The sequence below is a fragment of the Orbicella franksi genome, chromosome 9 (genome assembly GCF_964199315.1).
Source record: "Orbicella franksi chromosome 9, jaOrbFran1.1, whole genome shotgun sequence".
Taxonomy (NCBI): Eukaryota; Metazoa; Cnidaria; class Anthozoa; order Scleractinia; family Merulinidae; genus Orbicella; species Orbicella franksi.
In genome coordinates, this window is record NC_138153.1 from 28636203 (window position 1) to 28664165 (window position 27963).

The window sequence follows — 27963 nt, forward strand, 5'->3', positions numbered from 1 at the left end:
TAAAGCTTTCACGCATTCACTCACTGACTCCCTCGAAGGCTCACACGTTGTTGATGTAAATAAAAACGATACCAGGCTCTTAGCTTGGCCTTCCACAAATATCAAGTAAATGTTTTTCCGCAAATTCTAAAAAACATTCGAAATATCACAAAAATGTTTTCTAAAATCTCGAAAAACCTTCTCAATATCTCCTATTTTCGTTTTAAAAATACACCGATTTTGGATCACTTGAGCGAAAATTTTCTTGCAGTAGCAGGAGTCGAAGAAGAAGATTCAGGCACCTCAATGTTACCAGCATCCGCCATTTTGTAAATTGTTGTTTTTAGCACTTTTAGTCAGTTTCCAGTGGGAAATTGCTCAACTGGATTGTTTCTGGTATAATATTGTTTCAAGAAAATAGCAAGGAAAACAAATAAACAAAAAAGCTATGAATATTTCTAAATATCACTAATTTTTCAAATTAAAATATCTCAATATTCTCTAAATATCTCGGAAATTTCTAAATGTCTAAAAATATTCGGATACTTGTGGAAAAGTCTACTCTTAGCACGTAATCAGTAATCTACTAAAGTACACGTGATGTTCCACTACTGTTATACCAAACCATATCGAATAATGCTTGCTCATGAACACCTGGCTTTCGCATTCTCTTGTCATTAATTTGAAACTCGCCCAGAGCTTTCCAATTTTTTTTTATGTCGTATCTGATAACAGGTACCTAATGAAGATTTGTAAGGTTATCTACTGTTTTGTCCTTGTTAAGATGAATATTCACCTTTATTTGCCGACAAATTAAATAATTGTGCAATGAGCCACCTGTTATGACGTCACAAACTGAAAGTGAACAGGTATCTTCGTCAGCAGCTAAAAGGCGGAATTTATCATGGTTCTTCACTTATCTTTTACGTTTATGCTCAATTCGTGGTAAACCATGCAAGCAAATTTACTACTTTTGGGCGGAATCGTATTTGGACTAGTTGTAACAGCAACTGGGGATCAAGGTACCATACGTGTATTGCCTTTTGGGAAGTACTTGTTATTATGTGGTTTCATAGTTATGCCGAAGTGTAACGGAGGCCCGACTCTGCTTCATAAATATCGTCTTTTCTTTCGAGTGTCGCCAACGGCCACTTTTTCCTCTGCAAGAAGGATCAGTTCTTCACTCTTTACTTTACAAAAATCGTTTTCATTGCATCAGAATCGCATTTTGTAAATTCGTCACAACTTAATGGGATGTGTCATTACGGTTCAGCTGTTATCTTTTACCTGAAAATCCAATGACGTCATGATGGCTACCTAGAATTCTATAGAGAGTAAAAAGTTTACTTTTTTATATCTAGTCGGAGGGCTTAGCAACAATTAAGTATTAGGGTTAATATGCAACTATTTAATCTACTTGAAAGGTTCAGAAAGCGCTTGACTTAACTTGGGTTGTAGAAGCTATGTCATCTAGTGACAACTTTAAATTAGCAATGGTGAAGATCGATTAGTTTATTTGTATAAAGTTAAGTAGCTTAAGGATAAAATTGAATAACAGCTGCTAAAACCTACGCGCGCAGTTGAGAAATTGGACAAATGTTTGGAAATATCTTGAGGGCAGGCCAGTTGAATAAGAGAAACGCTTTTTCATCAAGGAAAATACATGTATATGAGAGATTTGAAAAACCAGAGAACATTGTGTTATCCAATGAAGTCGTTATTATTATTATTATTATTATTATTATTATTATTATTATTATCATAGTGATCGGCCCAAACAAGTTAATATACACTCACAAAGCCAAAGGGGAGAGCTGGTCGGTTCAATTAGAGGTTATCGCCGGTTAATTCATGTGTTTTTTAGAAGTTAAAGGGGCTCAGTCATAGTATTTTGAGTTATTTTGGCCACATCAAAATTACCTTTAAATGGTAGGAAATCTGAAAATAACAGTTTAATAAGATAGAAAAACACCAAAGACATAATGATAAACCATAAAGGAACAAGGATGGCTAAGGATGGAGAAGATTGACGCGGATTACAAACGACGAATTTGAAAAAATTGAGGCTAAACTTTTCAATATGCGCAAACCGTGACTGAGCTCCTTTAAAGAATTGGTATACAATCGCAAGTATGCGAGGAAACGACATCTAACTATGATTTATCTCACTCACTCGGCGCACCATAGGACCGGCACGAACTAGCGAGGGGAGCGAAGAAAAACTGAGAGAGTTCCTATTCGCCAACTACAGCAAGAACCAGCGTCCATCAACACCAGCGAGGGTTTCTCTTAACTTGGTAGTCAAGAACATTGATGAAGTGGTAAGTGACGGAATTGAAACTAAAACTATTGAAACCTCAGACATCCATAATACTCTCGATGATTACTAAAGCATTCAGAACTCCTTTAATAACGTGGCTTTGCGACTGGGTGACGACCCTAGTTTGTTGAGGTCTCTGAGGCGGGGGAAGGGAAGGGGGGCTGTAAAGCACCCGCACTGACTTAATTTTTATAAACGTTTTCAATATCTAAGTGAATTAAAGGCTGCCTAACCTCCTTGAAAGTTTTCTGGGAACAATTTGGTTTGACATGCCATTGTTCTCAGAACTTAATGGCAACCATATTTTGACTATTTTGAAGTATTTTTCTCAATTTAGACTTCAATTTAGACTTCAATTTCTAGTCTTTACTAACAAATTAACTTTCACGCAGTTGTTTTATTTCATGCAGTTATTTTAGCAGCGGCTGCAATTGCTTTATTGATTCTGTTTTCGTTTGAGTCGGTTTTGGTCTGTTCCCTGTTGGCTTTGATACTATTGGTTAAATATTCGTGGAGTTACGCAGAGCTGTAGAACATCGGCAAAAAGAGCCCAGTCTGAATAGAGTGAAAGCTTTCTTAGCATTCATCTTCACTTTAAGACGCCTTTTAGTGGCTATAAGGAGAGGATTTCACTTTTGTCAGACTGAATTTCAAGCTCCGCAAACAAAATTATAAAAAGTTCCGAAAATAACGACCCTTATACATAAATATATCATTACATATTATTGATATATCATTATATATCAAAAAAATTTGTCCCCGAAACTGACGAATACATATTCTAGCTTCAGCTAATTGCAATTCCGCTTTACAACCTAGCGCGGTGGCCTAGCTTCATGGTTAGCGCGCTTATCTCCGGATCAAGCGGTCCGGGTTCGATTCCTGGGCGGGAACATTTGTTGTGTTCTTGGGCAAGACAGCTTCATCTGAAAGTGCCTCTCTCCACCCAGGTGTATAAATGGCTAATGCCTACGGGCGAATTTAATGCTGGGGGGTAACCCTGCGATGGACTAGCATCCCATCCATTGGGGAGTAGAAATACTCCTAGTCGCTTCATGCTAGAGAAGCCGGATTAGCTCCGGCCTGATAGACCGCTTGGCTCGCCGATACGGACTTAACCTTTTACCTTTTACCTTTTACAAACCAGCCGAACGACTAACACAGAAGGTATTTTCCTTATTATGAATATAGGATCCAATGAAGGAGCGAATTAGTTTGAAAATCTGGTTTCGAATGGTAAGTAACAAGAGGCCACCATGATGGTCATCGTCCCTTGTAAGTAACTAAACAAGTAGCTAAATAATAGTTTAAAATAAATTTCTAGACAAAAGATGATATTCCTAGTTCTTCAGCTTTCACAAGATTTATGTTCCATAAAGCTCGAAATCTCAGATCTATTTAATTAATTGTTATGTTTTCAAAGAAAAAAGAAGCTAAATTTGTTTTTCATTTCTTTCGTGTCTCTCGTTAGTATTGGACGGACAACCGGTTGCAATGGAACTCTTCGGAAAACAATATAAGTTCGTTGACGTTAGAGTTTGAGGAGATCTGGACTCCAGACGTAGCTCTTTACTCAGCGTAAGTACCAACATGATAGCAGTCACGTGACATGTAGTCAGGGCAATACATTGATAGCCAATCATGCCAAGCAGCAGTTTAAGAATCTCACGTTTCTCAAGATCTAATCAGTTCTTCTCTCATTGTCAGAACTATACATGTAAAAGTAATCAAATGGTGACGAGTGATATTAAATTGGTGACGCGCGTTTTGTCAAAATTTTCATAGTTTTCCGAGCCTTTAGAAAGGAAAATTATGAGAATTTTGACAAAATGAAAGTGAAATTATTTCTTAATTTTCTTAATTATTTCTTAATTCATTAATGTAATTACATTAATTCATTAATGTAATTATTTTTTAATTCATTAATGTAACCTAGAGGGTTACGTTTCACTTGGTTTGACTTTAACGGGTTCCACTTTTACGCTACTTTTCCAGAGTCGGCACCATAAGAGACTTTGGTATCTCAAACTCGGACGGTTTAAAGATGAACCTGATTGTTTACAGCAACGGACTCGTCTTCTTCTCACAGCCCACGTCCATCCAAAGCGCATGCGCATTAAATATTGCCGACTTTCCATTTGACGACCAGACATGTCAGCTGACGTTTGGTTCTTGGACTATGGACTCCACGTTGCTGTGGCTTGATCTCAATAAAGGTGGAATTGACCTAACTTACTTCATAACAAACAACATGTGGGATCTACTGGAAATCTCTGCAGAGATGCGCAAGCAGATGTATTCGTCTCACGACAATGACTTATCCGTGGTGGTGTATACCTTAGTTTTAAGGAGAAGAGCTCTGTTCTTTGTTGTCAACTACATCGTTCCTCCCGTGGCCATCTCATTCCTGTCGCTGTTACTGTTTCTCATCCCGCCAGAAGTAGGAAAGCGAATGGGTAAGGGTTGCTTTTTAATTTTACTCTTAATAAAGTACAGTTATCCAATGTCGTTCTGAAGCAATACACAGGAACTCGACATAAAAGGAGTTCAGTCACAAAATTTTGAGTTATTTTGGCCAGGTACAAAATTACCTTTAATCGAAGAGAACCATAAAATAGTGGTTTGATAAGACAGAAAAACACCAAAGAGTGTATAATAAACCATACGCGAACAAGGATGATCGAGGATGGAGAAGATTCACACGGATTGGAAACTACGAACTTGAAAAATTTAGGCTAAACTTTTCAACATGTGCTAGCCGTAGTAGCTTCGTTAGCATAAATCGGTGCGTTTGAAAACGTCATCATTTTTTAAAGGGACTAAATTTTTCGCTCATGCGGCAGAATTCTTCAGGTCGGACGGTCACAACAAAAGCGTGACCGATGTTGTCAGCCGCGCATGAAAAGCCGGCCTTTGGCGTCTGGAATACGATTCCCCTAAAGCATGCTAACAAATTCTTGAACTTGTCATTGTTACAGAGGCTGGTATAAACCTCCTTCTCTGTCTTTCGGTGTATCTTCTGCTGGTGAACTCTAAAATGCCAAAAACATCAACAGCATTTCCTCTGTTAACAAAGTTCTACGGTTCCGCCATCATCATCCTGGTGTTGGCCATGTGTTGCACATGTCTCGTGTACGCCCTGTACTTCATGAACTCTTCCGGCTTGGAATTACATCATGCATCGTTTTTTCTCCGTCTTAAGGTACGTGCTACGCGTAAAAGGCCTTTTCGCAGTCCTGAATCATAACATAACACGGAAACTCCCATATGAAAAGGTTGCCTCGTAACAGTCAAGGTTGCTCTGACAATTCGCCAATGCCATTCATATTCCTGGCGGGCGAAGAGCTGACAGTCAGAGAAGACAACCGTCTTTGCCAAGACTAGAAGACAACACAAGGACTCTGATTGGCTGAAAATAAGCGCTTATCAGCCATATTATTTTCTTTAGTTATTATGGTCTGGAATTCACGCAAAACTCGACGGTGCGTGATAGACTCTGGGATCGTTTGTAGACAAAGAGAAGTTACGTTTTAAACGATTGCTATACACAAGAGTCTCTTGGTGCATTACTCATGAAACGCACCATGTTCCTTTGTTACGCTAATCAAATGCGATGTCATGTCTTGCAGAATATTACACTTGGGCGGTTACAACCCCTGCTGTTTGCAGACGTTCAAATCCCCTGCAAACGTTCAAATCCAGACCCTAAACGAAGAAAATCAAAAGTCCATCCGGCAGAAACAGGTGCACAAACAAACATGCCGTGATTTTAATGCTGTGTCGGACATTATGTCGGAATCGAAGGTGTTTGTCTGTTTGTTTGTAGGTGGGTTGACGAGAGTCACATGGTCTCGACGAATTCTTCAGAGAAAACTGGGTACTACAATTTTAGTTCAGCACAAAACCACTCGGTTCCCGTAGTTGAAACCTCTTGAGAAATCAAATGCACACGTTTTATAATTTCGTTTTTATTTTGTATTAGTCCTTTCTCACTATAACTTAGTTCTAGTTTCTCACTAGTTTCTCACTAGTTTATCTTGAATAGGCCTTTTTGCATGTTGACATCAGAATAGTAAATTATTTCACTATCAAGCTCACTTTGAAAGTGCAAATTGTAAATTTTATGATAAAAAATTTCCCAAAGCAGCAAAGATGAAAAGAAATGCCCACGCGTAAATAACACAAACGTGCCAGAAGTTTGAGATCATGCTTAAGACCTTGAGTTTGCATTATCTTTACTCCTGTTAAATTAGGATTAAATAATTTCAGCTCAAAAAATTCTACATTAACTCAGCAATGTATCTTGAACCTTTAAATGCTACCTAGTAATTTTAACGAAGGTCTTTAATCTCTTTAAAATCTTTTAGCAGATTTAAATCTGAAGGAAGTAGACTCCAAAACTGACAGTCAAATCCAGAGTGATGATCAAAAATTTACGACAAGTCGAGAAGCGCCCCTGATTATTACCAGTGGTAGCCATGAATTCCTCCCCCGGATTTCAGCAGCAGGACAGGAAGATCAAGAGGGTCACCTGAAGTTGGCTACAATTGGTTCTTCAATTGACCTCAGCAGCAGCTTTTCAAGTTTTGCGTCATTTAGATCAGAAGAAAACACTGCTGTAGCTAGGGAAGACATGTTGACTCCAGTTGAAAATGTAAACGATGCGGGTGCTCCTGAAGAGATCAAAAAAGTGACCTTTGCTCGCAATAACGATGGATTCGTAAAAACTGTTAAGCGGAGAGCGACTTCGATACATTGCACTGAGTCAGCGGTAAAGCGTACAGAGCACACTCTGGTCTGTTCGGCGGGTTCATCCTGGTTCATTCAGTCATCATGGGATGAATCGCTGGAGGAGAATGTTGAAGAGTGCGGCGAAGACGTTTCAAGCCAGTTAAATGATGGACCTAATCAGTTGATGGCGCTGAACTCCAAGGGGAATAAAAGTGATTCCGACACAGGTAAGATGATGTGACGTAACGAGTCAGGTGGTCAGTCGGCTCGTAAGTCAGTCAGTCAGTCAGTCATTCAACCAGTCAGTCAGTCAGTCAGTCAGTCAGTCAGTGACTCAGTCAGTCTGTCCGTCCGTGCGTTTAGTCATTCAACCCATCAGTTAGTTAGACATTTTGTAAGATAGCAAGTCAGTCAGTTAGTCAGACAGTTGGACAGCTCATCCGTCCGTTCTTCCCCCTTCCGTCCATTTGTCTGTCCGCTTCCTCGTCAGTCAGTCAGTCTGTCCGTCCGTCCGTCTGTCTGTCTGTCTGTCTATCAGTCGATCGGTCCGTTGGTCTGTCGATTGGTCGGCCCGCCAAAAATAAACGAATTCAAGTTAATGTCCATCTAAACCTAAGTGTACCTTTATTGCAGATGACCATGCCCCTGTTTCAGACGGCTATGTCGAACTTTCCAGATCTTGTGACAGAGAAAACACAAAGAGATCGAACACGGAGCAATGGAAAAAAGCCGCCATGGTCTTGGACAGAATGTTTATAATCGTGTTATTTATGAGCATTGTGATATCATTTGTGGCTTGTCTATTGCTTGCACCTAGAGTTAGGAATAGTTTCAGTCCGTAACTTCACACACATGCAGTGCTTCAAAATACAATTCTTGGATATATTATACTCCTGTAGCCCATTCGAGGGCCATTAGTTTATCAGTTTTGACATGTTACTGTCAAATGTAGCCCTCTCCAATAAAGTCTACTAAAGTCTATTAACTCAGTCGTAACAGTTGTATCAACTGGTTATTGATTGTAACAAGTATACCATGTATTGGAGTGAGACGAATTTCATATTTCGACAAAAAGAGTTTTGGTCAGTATCATTTAAGTTCTTTTCAGTATTTATTTAAAAATGGACAACCTCTTTTAAATAATCCCTCAATCCAATTCAGGAAAACAAACAATAGCTTACATAGCGGCTATTCTCTGGGACAATATCCCCACTCACATTAAAGATTTCAATGCCTTCAGCTTCTCTAAACAACTGGAATTCTATTTACTGTTTGAACAACATTCTGAAAACTTGTATTGATTTTCTCCATTCTGTCATACCATGTACATATCTCGAGATCTCTTCTCTTAAAATTTCTGTATTCTCTTAAATATTCGTAGAAATCGCTAGAAAATTGACTAGAAAACTGTCGGGTTACTTCGGTATCCAGACTCAAAGTGTACATTATTTTTTTCTGTCCTAGAATATAAAACTGTAAATGTACGAGTGAATAAATAAAGTTGTTGTTTACGTTTCAGGTCTAGAATGTCGTGGTCTTTTTCTCGGTTTTAATTGATAGACTTCCATGGGGGTGTCCCTATATGATTTAACGACTAGATTCCATGTTGCCGTGCGTCTGTTCAGTAATAGATCACAGATGATGTCAAAATGTGGTAACAACAAAAAAAGTGGCACACGAAGCGATAGAATGTTTGATTAACGTCATTTATCCATTGGATAGCGTTATTTGAGAACTTTAATGTGAGATGTACCTTACTCGTCCCCAGCCATCTTTGAGTCTCCGACGAGAACGGGAGAAGACTGGGGAAAAGTAATAAAGCGGAGGTAGATGGGAAGTGAGAAGCGACAACCCATAATCCCCCGCGCTCCCACGCTCACTCCGCGCGTCCCTCGTTGATACTCAATGCGACACTGAGAGGCGACTGGGGACGAGTCAGTTGAAGTACAGTTACCTCACGCATAGAAGCTACAGCATACATAAGGCAAGAAAAGGCAAGGTAAGGCAAGGCAAGGCAAGGCAAGGCAAGGCAAGGCAAGGCAAGGCAAGGCAGGGCAAGGCAAGGCAAGGCAAGGTAAAGCAAGGCAAGGCAAAGCAAGGCAAGGTAAGGCAAGGCAAGGCAAGGCAAGGCAGGGCAAGGCAAGGCAAGGCAGGGCAAGGCAAGGTAAGGCAAGGCAAGGCAAGGCAAGGCAAGGCAAGGCAAGGCAAGGCAAGGCAAGGCAAGGCAAGGCAAGGCAAGGCAGGGCAAGGCAAGGCAAGGCAAGGCAAATTAAAGCAAGGCAAGGCAAAGCAAGGGAAGGCAAGGCAGGGCAAGGCAAGGCAGGGCAGGGCAAGGCAAGGCAAGGCAAGGCAAGGATAGGCAAGGCAAGGCAAGGCAAGGCAGGGCAAGGCAAGGCAGGGCAAGGCAAGGCAAGGCAAGGCAAGGCAAGGATATTATTAAATAGAGATTAATAAAATTTGCTTTTGAAAAGACTCCCCGCAGTAGGTTCAGTTGCAGGCTAGTTCCTCTCCTATACCGAGAATACGAAACTGGGCCGGGTTGTTCAAAGCCCGATTATGCCAACCTGGGATTAGCGAGAATTTTTATTTAAGTTTTGTAACTTTTCGGTGAGGTTTTCTGTTTACATTGTTTGTCCTTCACGTTTTAGTTTGAATAATTCACAAAACATAAGCGTGAAAAACATTTCTATGTAAGAAAAATTAGTACGCTGACTTACTTTTAATAATAATAATAATAATAATAATAATAATAATAATAAAATCTTTATTTAAAACTGAAAGACCGATCAGCGAAGTCCGGGAGGAAGACGCTGGTATAAACCGATGATCAGTATCTATAAATTACATGATAAAAAACAATAATCAATCAAACAATACTAAAAAAATAATCAGTAAACACTACATTTATGATCAGTCTTGTCTAAATCACTAAAAATTTTAAAAAGTTTAGTTTTAAAAATTTTCAGATTACTGCAGTTTCGATGGTCGTTTGGGAGGTCATTCCATTCCTTGGCAGCAGCGTACATGAATTGAATGTGGACTGGCCCATAGCAGTTTTAGTTCTAGGGAGATGAAGTTCTCTGTTATCTCTCAAGACCTTACCACGGAGGTCGGATCGTAATACAAATACTTTTAATCCTCGGTTAGCCGTAACTGGCTTTCGAACAATCCGCCGCTGCTCTGTTACGCCCCAATAAAAATTAAAACACATTTTGAACTCACATACGTCATGGTTGTTTGTTTCGTAGCTAATAGAGGGAAATGGTTATCAAACCCTAAAAAAGTTCTTTGTTGTATGTTTTTGTTCGCTTTTTGGCCTAGACCGAGCACAAAACACAGGCTGTTTACCATTGATTGATGAACTAACCAATAGAAACGTTTCGGTTGAGAAAGTTTTTACGCTCGACCATAGTGAGAAACATTTCCTTCGGCAACAATGTTTCCTAATTAAGCCACGCCTTCAGTTGTTCCAGTCAACTTGTGCTACGTCACCATGGCGTCATAGCAACACTCATTGCTCTAATCTTTGGATTTTCGAATACTTATTTCCTTTAGAAGGAAAATAGCGACAAATGTTTTACTTGGCCGTTAAATTGTTGCTGATTCTAAGTTTGTGTTATTACTCAGTAACAGAAAAAAGCAGTTCGGAAATCGTTCATCGCGTCTGTCTGCCCGAAGACGTTTAGAGCACCTGGTTAGGCCGGTAAGTTCTGCTCTATACCTGGGTCACCTTCAGAGTCTCCAGTAACTTAAAGAATATATACGTTTGTAAAAGTCTCAATGCACCGTTACATTCGAGTAGATTAGGGAATATATTTTTTTAGCAATCGGTGATCATAGTTGACTACAGTTTTTTCTAAATTTTCTATTCTGACTCATAAGAACAAGCTGACGTAAAGCGTAAATTTTCAGTAGGGGTGAAAATTTGGATAAATCTCTTTTCTGTTAAAGAACAGAACATTTGGCTAAATTTTTAACATGCGGCTCACAACAAAATTACCTCCGTATTATTATTTTTAACGACAAGCTAATTTGGCAATTTGGCTACCCTAAGATTAATTAAACGAAAATTTAAGTCAGTTAGCGATTTCTTCGATTTCATGATCTTGGTGGAAAGTTTCAAGCGACTTTTAAGGTTATCTTTTCTCAAATGGGCGATATTTCTGATTTCGATAAGTTTGGCGGTAGTTAGGTTCTCCCTTAATAGTGACCTTAGGCAAATCACAAATATTCCTCAAGAGATTTTGAAAAAGTTGTTGTTGATCTGCGTTATATAAAAGCAAACAACGTTTGGTTGTGTTTTGCATCTTTAGTTCCTTAGGGATAACAGGAATCAAAGTCTAATTTTTTTCTACCACAAGTTCGCAGAACATATGACAATCAGAAATCGCCAATAATGATGGAGAATTTCTTCATATTTTAAGTCCATGCGTTAACTAGATGAATATGGAAATGTTTCTGTTGTTTTTATGAACCTGTGTATTTATCAGGCTTTGCCAGGTGAGTTGTTTTCGCCGAGCACCACATGCTGAAAAAAGCTCGAAGTAGACGCAGTTTTGAAAGGGAAAACCATGGAAAGTCTGTTCTCTGTAAAATTAATCACAGGGAATTTAATAATGACCTTTTCGGCAAAAGGCAAAATTAAACTTTTGCCCTTCCTTTTCAGTTTAGCCCGCTTTTTATACTTTTGCGAGATTTGTATTTGCTCTCTAAAAACAACAGTTATTCTCTGTACTTTTTTTTTTTTTTAGATCGATCTAAGGACTAGTATCCTAGGTGTCAGAGGTTTTCTTTTTCTTTTTCGGAAGAAGTGTTGAACTCACTTCGCAATATCTGGCTCAGCGAGGCCGATTTCCGTTTCGTAAACATTTACGAAACGACCGTTTACGAAACGGACAACTGCCTCAGCGAGCGGCGATGCGAAAAAAAAGAGACGTGAAAATATGAATGTTTTCTTCGCTTCGCCGCTTACAGGATAGCATGATTTCCTTTTAGGGCTTCAGTTATGCGACGTTTGTGAATGAGTTAATTTTTTTTTTTGTAAATGTTTAGTTACTAGTGAATTCTATATTTTATCAACTGATAGAGATTTAGGGTAAGTGAGATTTTTGGCGTGACGTGAAATGATTCAGGACTCACGACTTGACTCCCACTAAATAATCGTGATTACCTTAAAAACTATAATAATTACCTAATGAGACTAAAGCTTACCCTTAACTGAAAATTTATCATTGATTGTTCTCCGTATTTCTATACTACAAGTACAGCGATCTTGAGCGCGAAATGTTCAATTTGTTCCGTAAAACATTGGGCAGGGTGTGATCTCGTTAGAAGAGAGCTGAAGTCAGAGCGCAACATAGGTTTGACGGGATGCGGGATGAGGGTAAAAATGAAGGCGAGAGACGGGATGCTTAGTTCCTTGCCCCCGAGTGGGGGATGGGGCCGGGAGAGACGGGATGACAGGATTTTTAATGGCGGGATGCGGAATAAAAATACAGTATTTCGGCGGGAGCGGGATTTGCTCATTTTGATAGACGGGATTCGGGATAGTTTTAAAATTGAGGGCGGGATGCGGGATTAAAAAACAGAAAATCACACATTACAGACGTTACGCAGAGAACTGCCACTCTATCCAGGCAGGATCAGCATATAAGCATTCTGAGTGGGGCGGGATGGCGGGATTGACGCGAAATGAATTAATGGCGGGATGCGGGATTGAAAACACCTATGTTGGACGCTCCTGAAGTGTGCTGGTTTATTTCAGTGAAAAGCTTGGATAAGGAGAAACTTTAAACACTATAGATGTCTACTTTCAAAAAAAGAGTACAAAGTGTTTAATAAATGCTTTTATAATGCGGCGTTTAGTGATAGATTGAGGCTTGAGTTTGTATTAGGTGTAGAATAAAGTAGTGCTAAGGAATTTAGCACCGATATAAACAGTGCGATTTTTTCACCTCAGTACTCTTGCGTGCGACATATTTTTGACCGAATTGTTTTGTCATCTGGCTCCAAATTAAACGTCGACCTTCGTGTTAGCCTTGAACTGAACAAAATTCAGCTAGTCACTTAATTAAATTTCATGAGATGCTCAAGATTTGTGTAACTTGAAAGTAACTGAAGTTGAATCAATTTTAACTGAATTGACTAAACACGTTTTTTTCCTTTGGATGCAGGAAGAAATAACGACTGAAGATCGTGTTTGGAAAAAAGTTGAGCTTTTGAAACGCCGACCTAGTTAGTGACTGACTAAAAGTGTAATTTTAGTTCAATTTACGACTAAGTCAAACCTACAAAGTGCTCACAAATGTCGCAATTAAATCTCCTTCTGTTAATGGATCCTAATGATTTTACGACAGTCCCACATAAAATTATGCCAAAAGAGAACTAAACGTATTTGACTATTTACAAACTATTCCACGAGCGTGTGTTTGATACAAGATGGTAGATAGCTTACGAGGCGGGCAGCGCCGGGTTGGCTATAATCGTCTCATATCCAACAAGCGCGAGTGGAATAATTGTTTTATTAAAAACGCCCCCAAAATACAAAAAAATTAAAACAAACAAACAAACAAACAAACAAACAAACGCCCAGAAAAATTACGCGCACTTTTACCATATTTGTAGAGCACGGTATTGACTCATATACCATGATGGCTAGGCCAATTACATTATTCAATGATTCCGTTTTTAATAAAATGAATTATAGATCGACGAGTACCTGACAGTTTTTAACGCCTTTTATTTTTTCTTAATTAATTCTTCAGATTATCAATTCATTGAATCGAGGGAGTAAACCGGCAGGTCACGTGAGTGCTTATCCATCCGATCATGTTGGTTGTTCCCAGTACTCTTCAACTGCTACTCGCCATTGTGCTCTTGTTCTTTGGCGTGTGTGGCAATCTTGCTATCCCCTTTGTTTCTTATCGTACAACCCTCAGATGCCCTCACGTGACAGTTCTGGCGGTATTCGACTTCACTGCAACACTGCTTGGTCCAGGCAACATGCTCCTGACTATTATTATGGGCCCGACTTGGCTGGAACATAACAACATACTCTGTCAGAGCCTGAGTTTTTTGAGCTCCTGGGCACAAATCACTTGCTTCTTGGTTCTATTCTCTCTTGCTGTGTTCTGTCAAAAAGTGCAAAATAGGATTCAGTCAGATCAGAGACACCAGGCCAAAAGAACAGAACTTGTTTTTCTTGTTGTGTGTTTGTCAATAGGGTTGCTTCTAGGTGTTCCTCCTCTTTTGGGCTGGAGCTCGTACAATGGCCTCCTTTTATCACACATCTGTATCTTACAAAACAGTGATAAAATCTTTTCAAACTTTTCTATCCTTTATCTCGCTTGTCCTTTCATTATCATTTCCATCACCATCCTTTTTGCTGTCAGAGCAATAAAGCGACGGCGACCGTACCCAGTGCAGCTGTTCTGGGAGAGACATAAACTAGAAACGAGGATTAACGACCCTGAGATGACAACTAACGCGTCTTCTTCGAATTCAACGTCGGCCAAATCGTCGTGCAAGTCAGGCCGATCGTCCAGACGGTCAAGTGTGTTATCTGGCAGACGGTCTGGCGTCATGTCGTCTTATAGCAGCCCCATGTCAGTCAGGAAGGCGTCCACGTGGTCTCGTTCCCTTCAAGGACCTTCAAGTGTGCTGCTGGAGATTCTTAGCCGTGAAAGGGCAATTGACAAACAAAGCGGAGGAAACGGAAGTGATCCCTGCTCAGCACCGGAAACGCGTGACCGCCCAATTCCGGGCACTGCTTCCGGTACGATCGAATGTGGCTCCCCTGGGGATCCATTTGTTATTTCCTCAAGAGTTCCCTACAAGTTTCCAAGGTTGACGAAAATGAAGAACGTTTTCCAGAGTCCACGATTTCTGCCTCCATTCAAAGGTTTCCAGCAACAGCGCTCGTTGTCTCGTTTCCTGATGCTGAGGTGTTGTCTGACAGTGTTTTGCTGGTTGCCTCTTTATGTTTCACTTGTGCTACAAATCTGCTCCGTTGACTATCCACATCAAGCACACATGTTCGTTACGTGGCTGATTTTCACACAGTCTTCAATCTCTTCCCTGTTACCATTGTGTGACGCTACCTACAGGCAGGCTTGGCGCCGGGCAGTGTACTCATGTTTCAAGACATGCGCAGTGCAGAACGAAAAGCACGTTGAACTGTCCAGCGCACGTGATGTAGAATGCAGGGTTGAAGGAAGCGAACAAGTCCGACTGAGAGAAGTGATTCCTCTTGAAGTACAAAGGCTGTGACAAGGAGACTAGTTGCCATGGCTGCTGATTGAATGATTGACTGTTTAATCAATTAACTGATTGATTGCCCGATGGATTGAGACTGATTATTATTGAAATAGTTATCATGTTAAGCATATAAAGCTAAAGTTACAAACGTGAATTCGTGATCCCTCAATCACAAATTCCAACGTTTTTATTGTTTTTAACTAAGGAGTGAAGGTCCTCTTCATGATAGTATAGATTTTAAATATTAAGCATAGTTTGGAAAGACGATGTGGCTGTCAGCAAAGGAACATTTGTAATATTCATGTATAGAGCTCCTTATAATTTTATTTCGACACTCCTAGTTATGATAGTGTAGTATATATAATTTGAAGGTCTATTTGGGGATTAACTCTCTTGCCCTTCCGTTAATGTAGTCAATATGGTTTCTGTAAGTAGAATGACTGCTGACGTTTTTTTAATTCAAAACGAATATACATTTTCCCTGGAATGAGTGTAATCCAGCTTTCTCAAATGTATTAACAATTCATCAAATCTAAACAAAGAATATCGTGACTGTGACGGTGTTTGGATATCTGATTTTACTTAACATATATTTTTACGATTTATTTCTCTGTTTTCTCCTTAGTTTTAGTTTCGATTGACGAGATATATCAAACACGTAAGACAGTGTTTGACCACGTTACCAAACACCTCAAAGTTCGTCAAAAATACTCCGCTACGCGTCGTATTTTGAACTTCCTTCTCGGTGTTTGGAAATGTGGTCAAACACGGTCTTTCGTGGTTGATATATTACTTCTCACCTCGTTTATTAATTCAATCCGCAATAGACACGCCTCCCCCACTACCACAGCAACAAAACGACAATGAAGCCTTTATTTATCATGCATGATTCAAGGCGACTGCCTCATAGAGAACTCTAATCGATTTTTTCGTTTGTTAATTTACTCACATATAAGTGAATATATAAAAGTTCATGTACAATTAAGATATTCTTAACAAATGCAAAATAAGGTTGTATCTGTGAACCACTGCGTGCGCATTCACTTTACCCGGATTCTTTTAACTCATTTATCAGCAACTTCGTAACTTTACTTAAGCTTTTATTCTTTGTCCAGTGTGGAACTAGCGCTCAAACAACCTAGAAGAAAGAGAACGTTGTTAGAACAAGTCACATGACCGGGTTACTGCCCAAATATCGACCAAATAGAGTTTCAGGAGAGTGCTTCGTCTTGTTTTCTCATGACCCACCGACGAAGGCGCTTGGCGACCATCGCACGGTCGCTCGGCGGCCTAAAACCTAGCAGCTCGCTCCGCTCGCTTAGCTTTTCTACCCTGAAACTCATGAGGTCGACTTGTAGCAATCTGCGACCACACTCTGACACTAATAACTGAAGTGATCGCATACCCAGTTCCCACTCTCCGTGGATTGCGGAAGAATCTAAAAACGAGCAAAAACTCCTTCCCTTTATCTATCAGTGGGAGTTCTGGATACTGAATTTCTGTAGGTTTCCCTTCATCGTTTTTATCTCTGTCGTTTTTTTTTTTTGGGTTCATTGCTACTTCTCGGTTTCACTCTTGATGACATTTAACCTCGTTTCAGGGTTTCCTTGAGCCAGGAGGAGAAAATTCTTATTTAGGGAACAAAGTTAGTTACGGCATTAAAGAAGTAAGGGCTAAGAGCGCAAATAAATCGCAATCTTTACTATAAAATACCGAAAATTTTCAACTTTTACTGAACTTTCAAGTACTTGCCACTTCTAACACGTAAAGCCCCGGCCAAACGATCACAACCTTTCAACGCAACCTATCGCAACATTGTTCGGCGTAACATGCTGCGCGCATTTGGCCACCCTGTTGCGACGTGTTGCGACATGCTGGGACATGATGGGTGTTGTTGGCTCAAGTTTGAAAATGGTCAAATTTTTCACGCAACATTTGCGGATGTTGCATGATGTTGTAGTCGTTTGGCCAGGTTCGTGCACCAATGTTGCGCCCAGGCATGCGTACTTGTTCGATTTTCAATACTCAGCATGTCGCAACACGTCGCAACAGGGTGGCCAAACGCACGTAACATGTTGTGCCCGACAATGTTGCGAAATGTTGCGTCGAAATGTTGCTATCGCTTAGGCGGGGCTTGCAAATACTGGGCCAACAATGTTGCGATATGTTGCATTGAAATGTTGCGATCTTTTGGCCGGGGCTTAATTTGCAAAATAGCAGCAGAGCTAATCACTACCCAGTTGGGTGTTTTGAAAAAACCTGAAACGAATCCCTTCGTTTGTTTGCATTTTCCACATACTAACCGTGGTAAGGTAGGTCATTGCAGTTGTTTCTGTTCACTCCAGGACGATGTTGCTGTGGATTTGTCGACCATTCAGCGGCATGGTGTTGCGAAAGTTATTGCACATGCGTCCTGCGTTCGGACCCTGCGCATGCGCTTTGCTGCTCTTTAGATTTCGGAACGCCAGAATCTATATTGAGGATGAGGAAAATAATGACTTTTAGTTTTTCCAGTTACAGTGTATATCTAAGATCCTGGGAGTACTCGCCGAAATGTTGGGTGTGGGTGTGCGGCCCGCTTCCCAAAACTCTTACCGTATTTAAGACCAAAAATATAAATATTTTATTATTATTATTATTATTATTATTATTATTAAAATCTGCAATATTCCCTACCCTATTTATGACCTGACCAAAAATATCGATACTCTGTTTAAGACCTGACCCTTAAATCAGTACCCTGTTTCAGACCTGCCTAATAGTTGCACAATTAGTTCCCTAGTTCAGACCGATGTTAAAGTCATTGTAAAGGGCTTTTGTTGATGGTCTTATCGGTGATGATGAAAAAGTAGCATTTTCTAAAAAAAAGGAATTCTCAATTCAAGACTTGAGTGCAAAAACCATACCCTATTTGAGACCAAAATATAAACCAAATCGATACCAGTTTTGTGACCAAAACGGCTGAAATACCATACCCTTTCGGGTCTCACATACCTGTACAGCTCATATAAGGGAGTTTCCCCACCCCGGAATCTATGAAACGGGTCAAACGATGCAAAAAATACTTAAGTATCACCTTTACATGCATTTGTAATACTTTTGCCTCACTTAAAGGCTGGTTAATGTCGTTGTTCCTAGCGAAAGTAAGTTGACCGTGGCGACTTGCGATTGAACCAGAGCTATTACTCAAATACAAACAACTCGTGATGGCGTTAATGGGGGAACACTGCCTTGCGTTTGGTTAGCCCATGCGACTTCCGGCGATAGCGTGACAAAACAACCTCACTTATCTCCCCAGCACTACGAGCTGAATGACAGACAGCACGTGCTGGATCGGACAAGAGTATCGGTTAGCAAGCGATGTTCAAAGGCGATGAAAAAACAACAAGCTTGGGGGAAGTCGCTGCGCAGACTTAACCGCACCACACAGGAGTGACCCCTTGTTTATTATGCAGGAAGACATGACCAACCTCGTCTCCAAAGGGAGGGAGGGAGGGAAAATTAAACGATAGATTTACAATAAGTAATAGCTACGTTGCTTAGACGAACTCAGAATGGACTCCGAACAGTTTTCCGAGCTTTTATACGGAGACGTTCGTCTGCTTGTAAGCCAGTAGAAAAGGCTGTACTACCGAACAGCTTACCCTAACACGTGTAACATCTTAAACATGAATAGTGCTTTAATGCTTTGCACCAATGCTATGGTACGTTATAACGTTCAGAAGATAACAAAGCTACAATGTTTTAGGTTTAGCTACAATAACGCTTACAGTTTCTTGACCTTTGGAATATAACTGCTCAATAGCTCTATAGAAAGTGATGCCGCCATGAACGGCTCATTCAGAACGTACGTCACGCTCCATTAACTATATTTTACTGGCGTGACAGTAAGATCTCATAAAACAATGTTAACAAAACGGTCAAAAGCCAGCATTAGACATAGGCCCCGTCTAGAAATTCGAAAACGCAGCTTTATTTCTATGGTTAGGTCTACCGTCCACACTAATCCGTCACGAAAATGGAACTTTTTCGAAAGCACTTTTCAAACCGGGGGAACTTGAACACATCGACTTTGCCTTTTAGTGTGGATGGAAAACATTCTGGAAACGGAATTTTTCTAAATCGATGAAGTCTTGATAGTCACGGGTTTAACCTTAACCCTTAAAGGTGTACTCGAACTTTTATGCCCTTCGTGATTGTTGCGTTTTCAAATTTATCCCACGCAGTGTAGATGAAAAACATTTAATGTGTTTTTGGAGTGAAAACCCCGTTTTTTAAATCTCTCCGGCGTAGTGTGAATAGGACCACAGATTGCCGTGAGACAGTTAAATTATTACTTACCTCTTTCTCGGTTATTTGCGGGTGGTTGTTCATGACAAACCACGTGACAGATTCATAACATCCAGGAGTTGTGAGAGATCCTTTGTATTTGTAAAACCTGTCGGCAACATCCGGGGAAACGAGCAGTGGTGCTAAGTCCTCGATGTGAATCGCTGCGCTTTGAGTAACCACGTGGTTGCTGTCTGGTATCAAAAAATGTGATAAATAATTCGAACGATGTAGTGGTGAGCATTTAGAGTGTCTGCCTTTTTTAGTTCAAGATTGGTAAAAATTCTGAGCGGTATAATAAAATGTCGGATCACGTTGAGTAGTTCTCCGTTGTTTGGATGGCAGACAACGTTCCTCTTGGAAGAAGCGCAGCGTGAAAAGCAAACTGAATTACAACTGCAATGAAGACTAAACTTTTACACTAACTATCTAAAAGGGGATTTCTTAACCATCCACTTTCCAGAGTGTTTTAGTTTTAAATACGTTAGTGGCTCCCCTTTCTTTGTTCTTTTTAACTCGCAAAATGTTTCATTCCCGGTTTCCGCCATAATTAAAATCTCTCCACTCGAACCTCCCTTTTTCTCACTTCCCGTTGACTTCCCATTCTCATTGTTCTCGGACTTCTGCTTCCATGTCCCAGACCCCAGAAAAAAAAAAATCAATGGGGACGGTGAGATAAGACACTATTTTAAATCTACAACGGTGATTTCGAGAGTGTTATCGAATCTTATTGCCACGGTGCCAGTAGCCTAAAAAGTAACAATTCGATTTAGCGCCCTCCTTCTAATAAGCGCTTCTTTATAAGCGCTTTCCACTGAGTGCCGTTTTCTTTTAATAAGCATCCCTATTCCAGTAAACGCCGCCATAGCGATCGTGACTGTTCAAGACATGAACATCAAAAGACCGACTAGACTAATGAATAATAAATCTGCTTTCTCATCTCAACATTGTATAACAGGCGCCCATTCAGCTCGAATAAGCGCCCTCCCTTGAGCCACCTAAAGAATATTAGCACCCCGGGTGCTAAATCCAGTCGTTACCCCAGATAATATCTACTGCAAATTGAGGTCTTCCGTTAACGTGCCTTCGAATGTATACACTTTGCCATATAATTGCTTTGATTCTGATTGCCGGAACACTACAAGCTGTTACTAACACGAATGGCCATATCTAAATATGCTGGCTAACTTACTTTCATCGACAATGTTGTTCAGCAATTGCGCAATCTTATCTAATGCAACGTTTGGTGGAGTTGTCTTGATGTTTGCCATTGGAAGCTTCAAGAAACAAACAAAGAAAGAAACAAATACAATGAGGTTTTTAAGAGATTGTCGAGGACCAAAAGAGGCCTAAACCTGGGGGTACTGCCTCGTATGGCCTATATAGGTATGTGCGGCCCCAAAGGGCATGGTTTTTCAGCCGTTTTGGTTTGAAAGAGGGCATAGATTTTAATGCTCTCTGCGGCTTTTATACAAAATGAATCAACACACAGAAAATAGAGAAACTTAAAACATCACATTAAAAAACAGACAAATTTACAAATTTAAAATGGAATATGATATTGTGTATACAGTTGCATGATCTCTGTTTTATAGAGATGAGTTTACTCATAACTTTTCCCCCTTTACGTTTGAATGTTATACTCACAACCGAAATATATACTACGTCCATCATAACTTTTAACACAGTAATCAAAACCCACAGCATATTGTTTTACAGACAATAGGCAACCTTACTTTACATTATTTTATAAATCGTTGCTTTAAAGATGGTTTCTAGTCAGTACTGCGTACTCTTGAGAGTTTGTTTACGTTTTTTGTCTTGTTTCATGTAAGACATCACAAAATGTAACATTTCGCAACTACTTACATGAAGTAAACCAGTTTCATGCTAACTATCATTATGGACGCGAAGCTTTATGCTTCGTTCTTTCTCATATCACTTGATGAAACAACTTCGCAGCTGTAAAAATCAATGAAGCTGTTGGAAAAAGAATTTGAAAGGCCTCAAAGATAAGGTATGTGGTTCGTAACGAATAACATCGATTCTTATTCCACGGAGCGAGACGCACTAAACATTAGGGTGCTGAGACTGCGCAGTACGGACTGGAAATCATCTTTAAGTTCAGTTTGCGAAAGGCATACCAAAGCGTGTCAGTTTACCTCGTACAAAACAGCCACAACAGCTAGTCCGTCCTCCCCTTGAGCTGCTAATTCGTAAGATTGATAATTTGAGTTGTCCCAAAACACCATGTGCAACTAGTAGGGAAATGATAGTAAACAATGAGGGTAAGATTGAAAAACACCATTGCTGTACACTGCTACGAGCAGTGAAATTCAGTGTAACACGAGTGTTTCGAGGTATTTCGAAGGTGGTTGAAGTACCCGCGCCTTCCAAAGATAACTCAAGATAACTAGACATTTTCAAAAACTTTGGAAGATTACCCAAGCCCTTTCAAAGATTTACGATGATCACCCGATCATTTTCAAATACCTCCGACTATCACCCGAACCCTTCCGAAGATTTTTAAAGAGTTAAGTATATCAGCCGAAGAGTACTGTAGAGTTCTGGGAATCAACCGGAGATCGCCGAAGATTTTTCAACGTTAAGGGAAGTTTCGGGAATACAGTATTTTCGGAAAGTTTTGGGCAAGTATTTGGAAGGTCAAGGGCACTGCAGCCTACCTAAGTACGGTCTTTTTAAACGGCCTATTCAAATTAAATTACGTGATTATTCTCGTGCAATTTGGATTAAATCACCACTGGAATATTTTCAGAGACTGCAAATTGTATTCGCGGACTTGTGTTATTGTGTTAGCCTTTGAAAATTTTCTTGTGTTTATTTATATCACAGGTAGTATTTATCTACAAATTACATAACTAAAAGAATACAAAAGAAGTGATTTTGTTGGAAAAAAACAGATTTTACTACTCCAGCTTGATCGTGTCAAATCTTTGTTGCAATTTATTATTATGGTAACCAACAGCGCAAGTTACGAATTTCATCACGTGGTCACTTAGCCAATTGTGTACTGATCTTAATAATTGCGTTGCAGAGACACGTGTTTCCATGTTAGCTTGCGCCTTTGTAATGTATTTCCTTCACGAGATTGGAAACTATAGGAATACATTAGAGCTTACCTCAATTGGATACGTGTTCCCGTCAATTGTATGTTCAGATCCAACAGTGTCATTACAGCCAAAGTGAAAATGAAATTGCTTCAGAAAGTAGTTCTCTTGCAGTAGACCGCCGGCCAGCTTGACTGTCAGCTCCTCTCCAAGGAAAAAAGTTGGCGCGTATCCGTTGTTTCTAAACTCACCTGTGATTGGTTTATTTCCCGCCACAGTGAGCCTCAGGTTAGGCGGGTTGGTAGGATCTTTCTGCATAACCTGATCAGTTATAATGTTAATTGGTGATTGTTTGCGGCCGTTGCAGGACCAATTACCATTTAAGGTTTCCCACTCGTCCGGGCCTTGAGAAAAGAAAAAATGCATTTACGGCTAGCAAGATAATTTATATTTAGATGTAAGTCCTAAAGCAAGCTTGAAAAGTCTTCGCACTCCTCTTGGGTCATTGTGTTTACATCATTTAAGTATAATATCAAAAATATCTTTGTTAAAGCTTTTACTTACAAAGCACTTTATTGACTTCCGTATCCAACCGAGTTTTTCAACTAAATGTCACCAACTCAAAATTATCGAATCAAGCCGATTTAAGAAATAGGAAACATGTACCGTGTTTCTATCGAGTTATAGAAACACGAGCGGGAGTTTGGGAGAACGAGAAACTCTGTGGGGACACGAGCCGTAGGCAGTGTTTCCACAGCTTTTTCGAGTTCTCCCAAACTTTCACGAGTGTTTCTATAACTCGATAGAAACACGGAGAACATGTTTCTATTTCTTTTAGAAAACACCGCGACGAAAAAAGGAAAACAGCTTGTTAACTTTGATTATCAAGATGTAAATTCTCTTGGCTCGCGTCATCATTATGTCGACAGCTCGTGCTAGTTCTGTGTTATATATATATATGTTTTAAACAATCAGCGCACAAATTTTCTTGGGACTGTTTTCTAAAAGAAACTTTTACATAATGTTTTCTTGTAAAATCAATCATATTTGCTTTTAACGGTTATAGAAAAGTTGAAGGCTTTTTTGTCCAGTCGGTTGTGAAAGCTTTGATGTGATATCAAAGTGGAGTGAGAATGGCCACGATATGGTCATCAATATTTTACGCTAGAATTTTTGTGAAAATTTAACGGTACTTTCTTTTTCACGAAGAACAACCACAAGATGTTTCGGAACTTTGCAACCGAAACTTCGTTCCTGTGTCGTTTAGCTTTCCACTTATTTGGAGCGCTGAAACTCTGGTAGGAGATGATATTGGAACTATTTAAATATTGATAAAGCTATAATGTAGTTACCTTTAGCTCCTGGGATCTGTCTGTCGTAGGTCCAAGGTGTTCCACCAAGCTCAGCTGTATACAAAGAGGATTTGTCAATTTTTTAAAAAGAGTTTATTAAGTATCCTATCCTAGTCTCCCACTAACGCTCTCTAGATTTTGGTCGATTTTGTTTAGACTAATTCAAGTCCGATTTAAAGGTTGGAAGAGAACCAGTTTCATCAATTTATTTTACTGGCAAACTGGTCTGTGATGAAAAAGATAATACCAATTTTTTCCCTGTGTAGTCTGATCCATGTAATATGGACCGCTACGTCAGACCATTCCGAAATAATTTTCCGCGAATTGCTGAAAAACTGATCGCACTAACGCAGTTGTTTGCTCTTGAACATAAATTTTTTCTCCAAGATTGAGTTAAGAATTTCCACGAAAGTAACCAGAAAAATGATACATACCTAAAACCTTTGTTTTTAGATTCGCGAGCCAGTATGGCGTGACTGTGCTTCCCCCCCAAGGCGTAGAGCCAGTTTTGCGCATTTTTGGTTACCTCACTATGCTCGAATTCAGGAAAGCTGTAAGCATAATTTTCTACAAAAGTCATGTGCAAGTATGCCGCACCTTATCTTCAACCATTTTGAATCGCTTTTCAAAAATTACTTACATATCATCGCCCTTACAGCCCTTCGACGCGCCTAACTTGCGCGTCTACGCGTGCACACCATACATCTCCTTTGTGTCTTAACGGTATTCCCTTGGAACGATATTATATAGATTCCTTTCACATAATAAAGTAATGCCTTTAGATTGTCATATGTAACTTACTGGTCTGCACAACTCCAGTTTTTAAGCTGAGCCACAGAACTGAAAGAAATAAGCGAGTAAAATAAAACAACATTCTCGATGACTGTTTCTTCAGCCGTACCCTGCGAGACAGAGTATCTCTTCTCTTTCTGTTCGGTGAGAGACGAGAGGTAAGTTTAGCTCGCAACTGCTCAATCGTTTGATAAGGCGCCGTCCACAACCAGGGAGAAATAAATTATCAATACTGGTTTTTGACAAGTTTTTACCGGTTTAAAACTCACGCTTGACAGAAAGGATTCAAAACGCTGTCCGTTTGCGAGACTGCCGACAATATCTGCGGCCCTGATTGGCTAAGTTACAATTGGCAACAGTGCACTAAAATGGGTTTGTCACGTACACATCAAATTCATAACTGATAATCTTTGGTCTTTAGATGTTTACACAGCTGCAAAATCTATGGCTGTACATTCGCCTTACCACGCCATTCATTGTCAAAGGAGCATGATGTGAGGATTGATAGTTTACGATTATTCCAAAACAGTTTGTTTATCTGTAGCTAGCTTGCAGTTTGAGAAGCACGGAGTGGACAGCGGGTTCTTTAATGAAGCCAATTTATTTGCATGCAAACGTTTCGGAGACGAAGCATGACACATGCGACATGCTGAGGTAGTTCACGCAAGGACGGTAGGAAATCGGGCGGTTGCGAGCAGAGGACTCCTCTTGTCTCTCACCGAGCAGAAAATGTAATTTCTGGCGATCAAGGGATGACTTAATCAGAAATTGTTATTCTGACGGCAAGGTCGAGAGCTCGCGGGGTGTCATGGGACGTTTATGGACTGCAATAGAACCCCGCCTTCCGGCCACCCCGTTTATACGGCCACCTCGTTATTACGGCCACTTTATTCTGGTCTTAACAAAATCAGTCAGTCATTTTCTTACTTAAAAAATCCCTTTCACAAGGCCACCCTGTTAATATGGCCATCTTTTGTGCCCCGTTAGTGGCCAGATTAACGGGGTTCTTCTGTAGTTTATTAGGGAAGCGTCAGTCAGTCATCTGATGCGTATGTATATCGTTTTTTGTTCAGACCAGAAGAAGGTGACTGTAATAACGAGGTGGCCGTATAAACAAAGTCGCCGTAAGGCGGGGTACCACTGTATTCACATTAAATGTCTCGTGTTAGTGTAGTCAGCACAAGTAGGGAATCGTTATCTCGCAGGGTTCTTCAGCTGCGTTGCAATGCCAACGCGCAGCGGAAGAAAAATACGGCTTTGCAGATGGGTTTGAGTTTCTTGAGTGTGATTTCCAGCAACCCTCTACGTTTACACTTTAACACTCAGAGATATCCTGGCGAGAAACCATCGCTTTAGATAACGACAGACAACGATGAGAAACTCAAATACTCGTCACTTGTTGTTTACTTCATCAAGCAGCAGTAATGCTGGTAATTCCCTGATGCATGAGTTATGTACGCAGAAATACGTTTAAAGAGAAACGGAACACATAACACATACATTTCCCCGTAATCTTAAGGAAGGTTTGGGCAGTGTCCTCACTACGCCAGAGATATTTGAAAACGCAGCTTTATTTCTGCGGTTAGGCCTACCGTCCACACTAATCCGTCACGAAAACAGAGCTTTTCGAAAACGCTCTTCAAACCGGAGAAATTTGAAAACGCTGGCTTTTCGTTTAAGTGTGGATGGAAAACATTTTGAAAACGGAGCTTTTCAGAAACGATGGCGGTACGCTAATCATGTGATTTCCCTGACCAAGTTTTCCCAAAACACAAATCCAAAATGACCGGTAATGTTGCGTTTTTAAATTCCTCCGGCATAGTGCGCACAGAAAACATTGGATGCGCTTTAACACAGTGTGTACCGTTGAGACGTAATTATAACTTGAATTTCTACAGCCTCTTTTCAGTATCTTTCAGACAAAACAACATGCGTATGAGACTCTCTGTAGGGGGTGTAGAAATATGGAATACTCATAAAAGACAAAAATAGGAATACAGGGTACGTAGGATCAAGGTTACATGGCATTTTGCTCAATGAACGGGATATTTTTGAACGCAAATTGGAAGGGATACAGGGCTGTAGTCAGAAAATAATAGTGAGGTATTTAAATGATAATTAACAAGGCCTCATTTTCAATAAAATTAATTCGATGGAGCAAAACAGTTCAAAAATAAAAACAGCTCGGATATACCTTTGTTTTGTTTCCATAAACATGTACGATCGCGAACAAACTGAACAAAAGAACAATTGATCTGCGAATAAATCACATGTAAATTTTACCGCCTTACCTGTAAATATGACAATAGAGAAGGTAAACATCCGTTTAAGGCGCATGCCAACTTTGCTTAAGATGTACGATATCGTAAACAAAACCTTGAGGCAGAGATCTCTAGCCTTATTTTTGGGTTAAAAAAAAAACTCTCAGATGAAAATTTCCACTTGAATAACTTTGGAAAGACCCTCAATGATTGACAACATGAATGGTCTGCGGGTTGATTGGTACCCACGTCAAAAGAATGCCAATTTCTCGCGAAAATTTTTCACACTCGGATTACTGTTAGAAAGGCGCAAAATTGCGTTAGTTAACACTGAACTTGTGATGACTGGGTCTTAATTTTTTACTTTTTAATTTTTTTTTATTACCACAAAGAACCTAATTTGTTGACATTTGCACAGTACCTGCAAGTCACTGCCACATTCTGCCAAGCCGGTCACAAAATCCCCACTCCATTTCAAATGGTCCCCGCCCGTATGGTAAAGACCCCGTCTTACCACCATCTTGTAAGATCCATTGTGTAATTGACAAACTATTGTACGTATCACAAGTCAGAAGTGCCCACATGACCAAAAACCTGCCCAAATTTGGACAGATGGCGAGGACACTACGGTAACCGTGGTTATGGCTGACTCGACTCGCTTCCTAGTTACATTCAAAGTCAAGAGACGCAAGTCTCTACTCGAAAGGGTTATCTGTGGCCATAAGATTAAAACTTTTGAGAAGCTGCGAAACGAAAAATTGAATGATGCATTGCCGGCTTCTGTTTTCCAACGAAACATTCAGGATGCTTTTTCAAGTCACTGTTTTTTAAAAAAATCTTCAGCTAGTTATTCGAGCTTGCCTGTGTGGGGCCTC

At 40.1% G+C, this 27963-nt stretch overlaps 3 protein-coding genes across 4 annotated transcripts; 2 read left to right on the forward strand and 1 right to left on the reverse strand.

The window, feature by feature from the left end:
• The first annotated feature begins 709 nt into the window (after nt 1-709).
• LOC145498787 (uncharacterized) lies at nt 710-9318 on the forward strand. Of its 2 annotated transcripts, none has more exons than XM_081478722.1 (9): nt 710-1001; nt 2167-2300; nt 3491-3535; nt 3771-3877; nt 4295-4755; nt 5278-5501; nt 5929-6043; nt 6667-7257; nt 7664-9318. In XM_081478722.1, exons 1-9 carry the CDS (start codon nt 932-934, stop codon nt 7870-7872), a joined length of 1956 nt encoding a protein of 651 aa, XP_081334848.1. In that variant the 5' UTR covers nt 710-931; the 3' UTR covers nt 7873-9318. The 2 variants fall into 2 exon arrangements, with proteins under 2 accessions (XP_081334848.1, XP_081334850.1); XM_081478724.1 differs by having other exon boundaries at nt 6670-7257.
• Nucleotides 9319-13481: 4163 nt separating this feature from the next.
• LOC145497858 (uncharacterized) lies at nt 13482-15392 on the forward strand. The gene has a single exon (XM_081477719.1). It carries the CDS (start codon nt 13859-13861, stop codon nt 15296-15298), a length of 1440 nt encoding a protein of 479 aa, XP_081333845.1. The 5' UTR covers nt 13482-13858; the 3' UTR covers nt 15299-15392.
• Nucleotides 15393-15476: 84 nt separating this feature from the next.
• LOC145497452 (carbonic anhydrase 1-like) lies at nt 15477-27952 on the reverse strand. The gene is made up of 9 exons (XM_081477256.1): nt 27119-27952; nt 24837-24875; nt 24036-24089; nt 22756-23087; nt 21778-21873; nt 20808-20892; nt 19628-19809; nt 17590-17757; nt 15477-16424 (listed from the first exon to the last, which is right to left on the reverse strand). Exons 1-8 carry the CDS (start codon nt 27162-27164, stop codon nt 17623-17625), a joined length of 969 nt encoding a protein of 322 aa, XP_081333382.1. The 5' UTR covers nt 27165-27952; the 3' UTR covers nt 15477-16424; nt 17590-17622.
• Between the last annotated feature and the right edge of the window lie 11 nt (nt 27953-27963).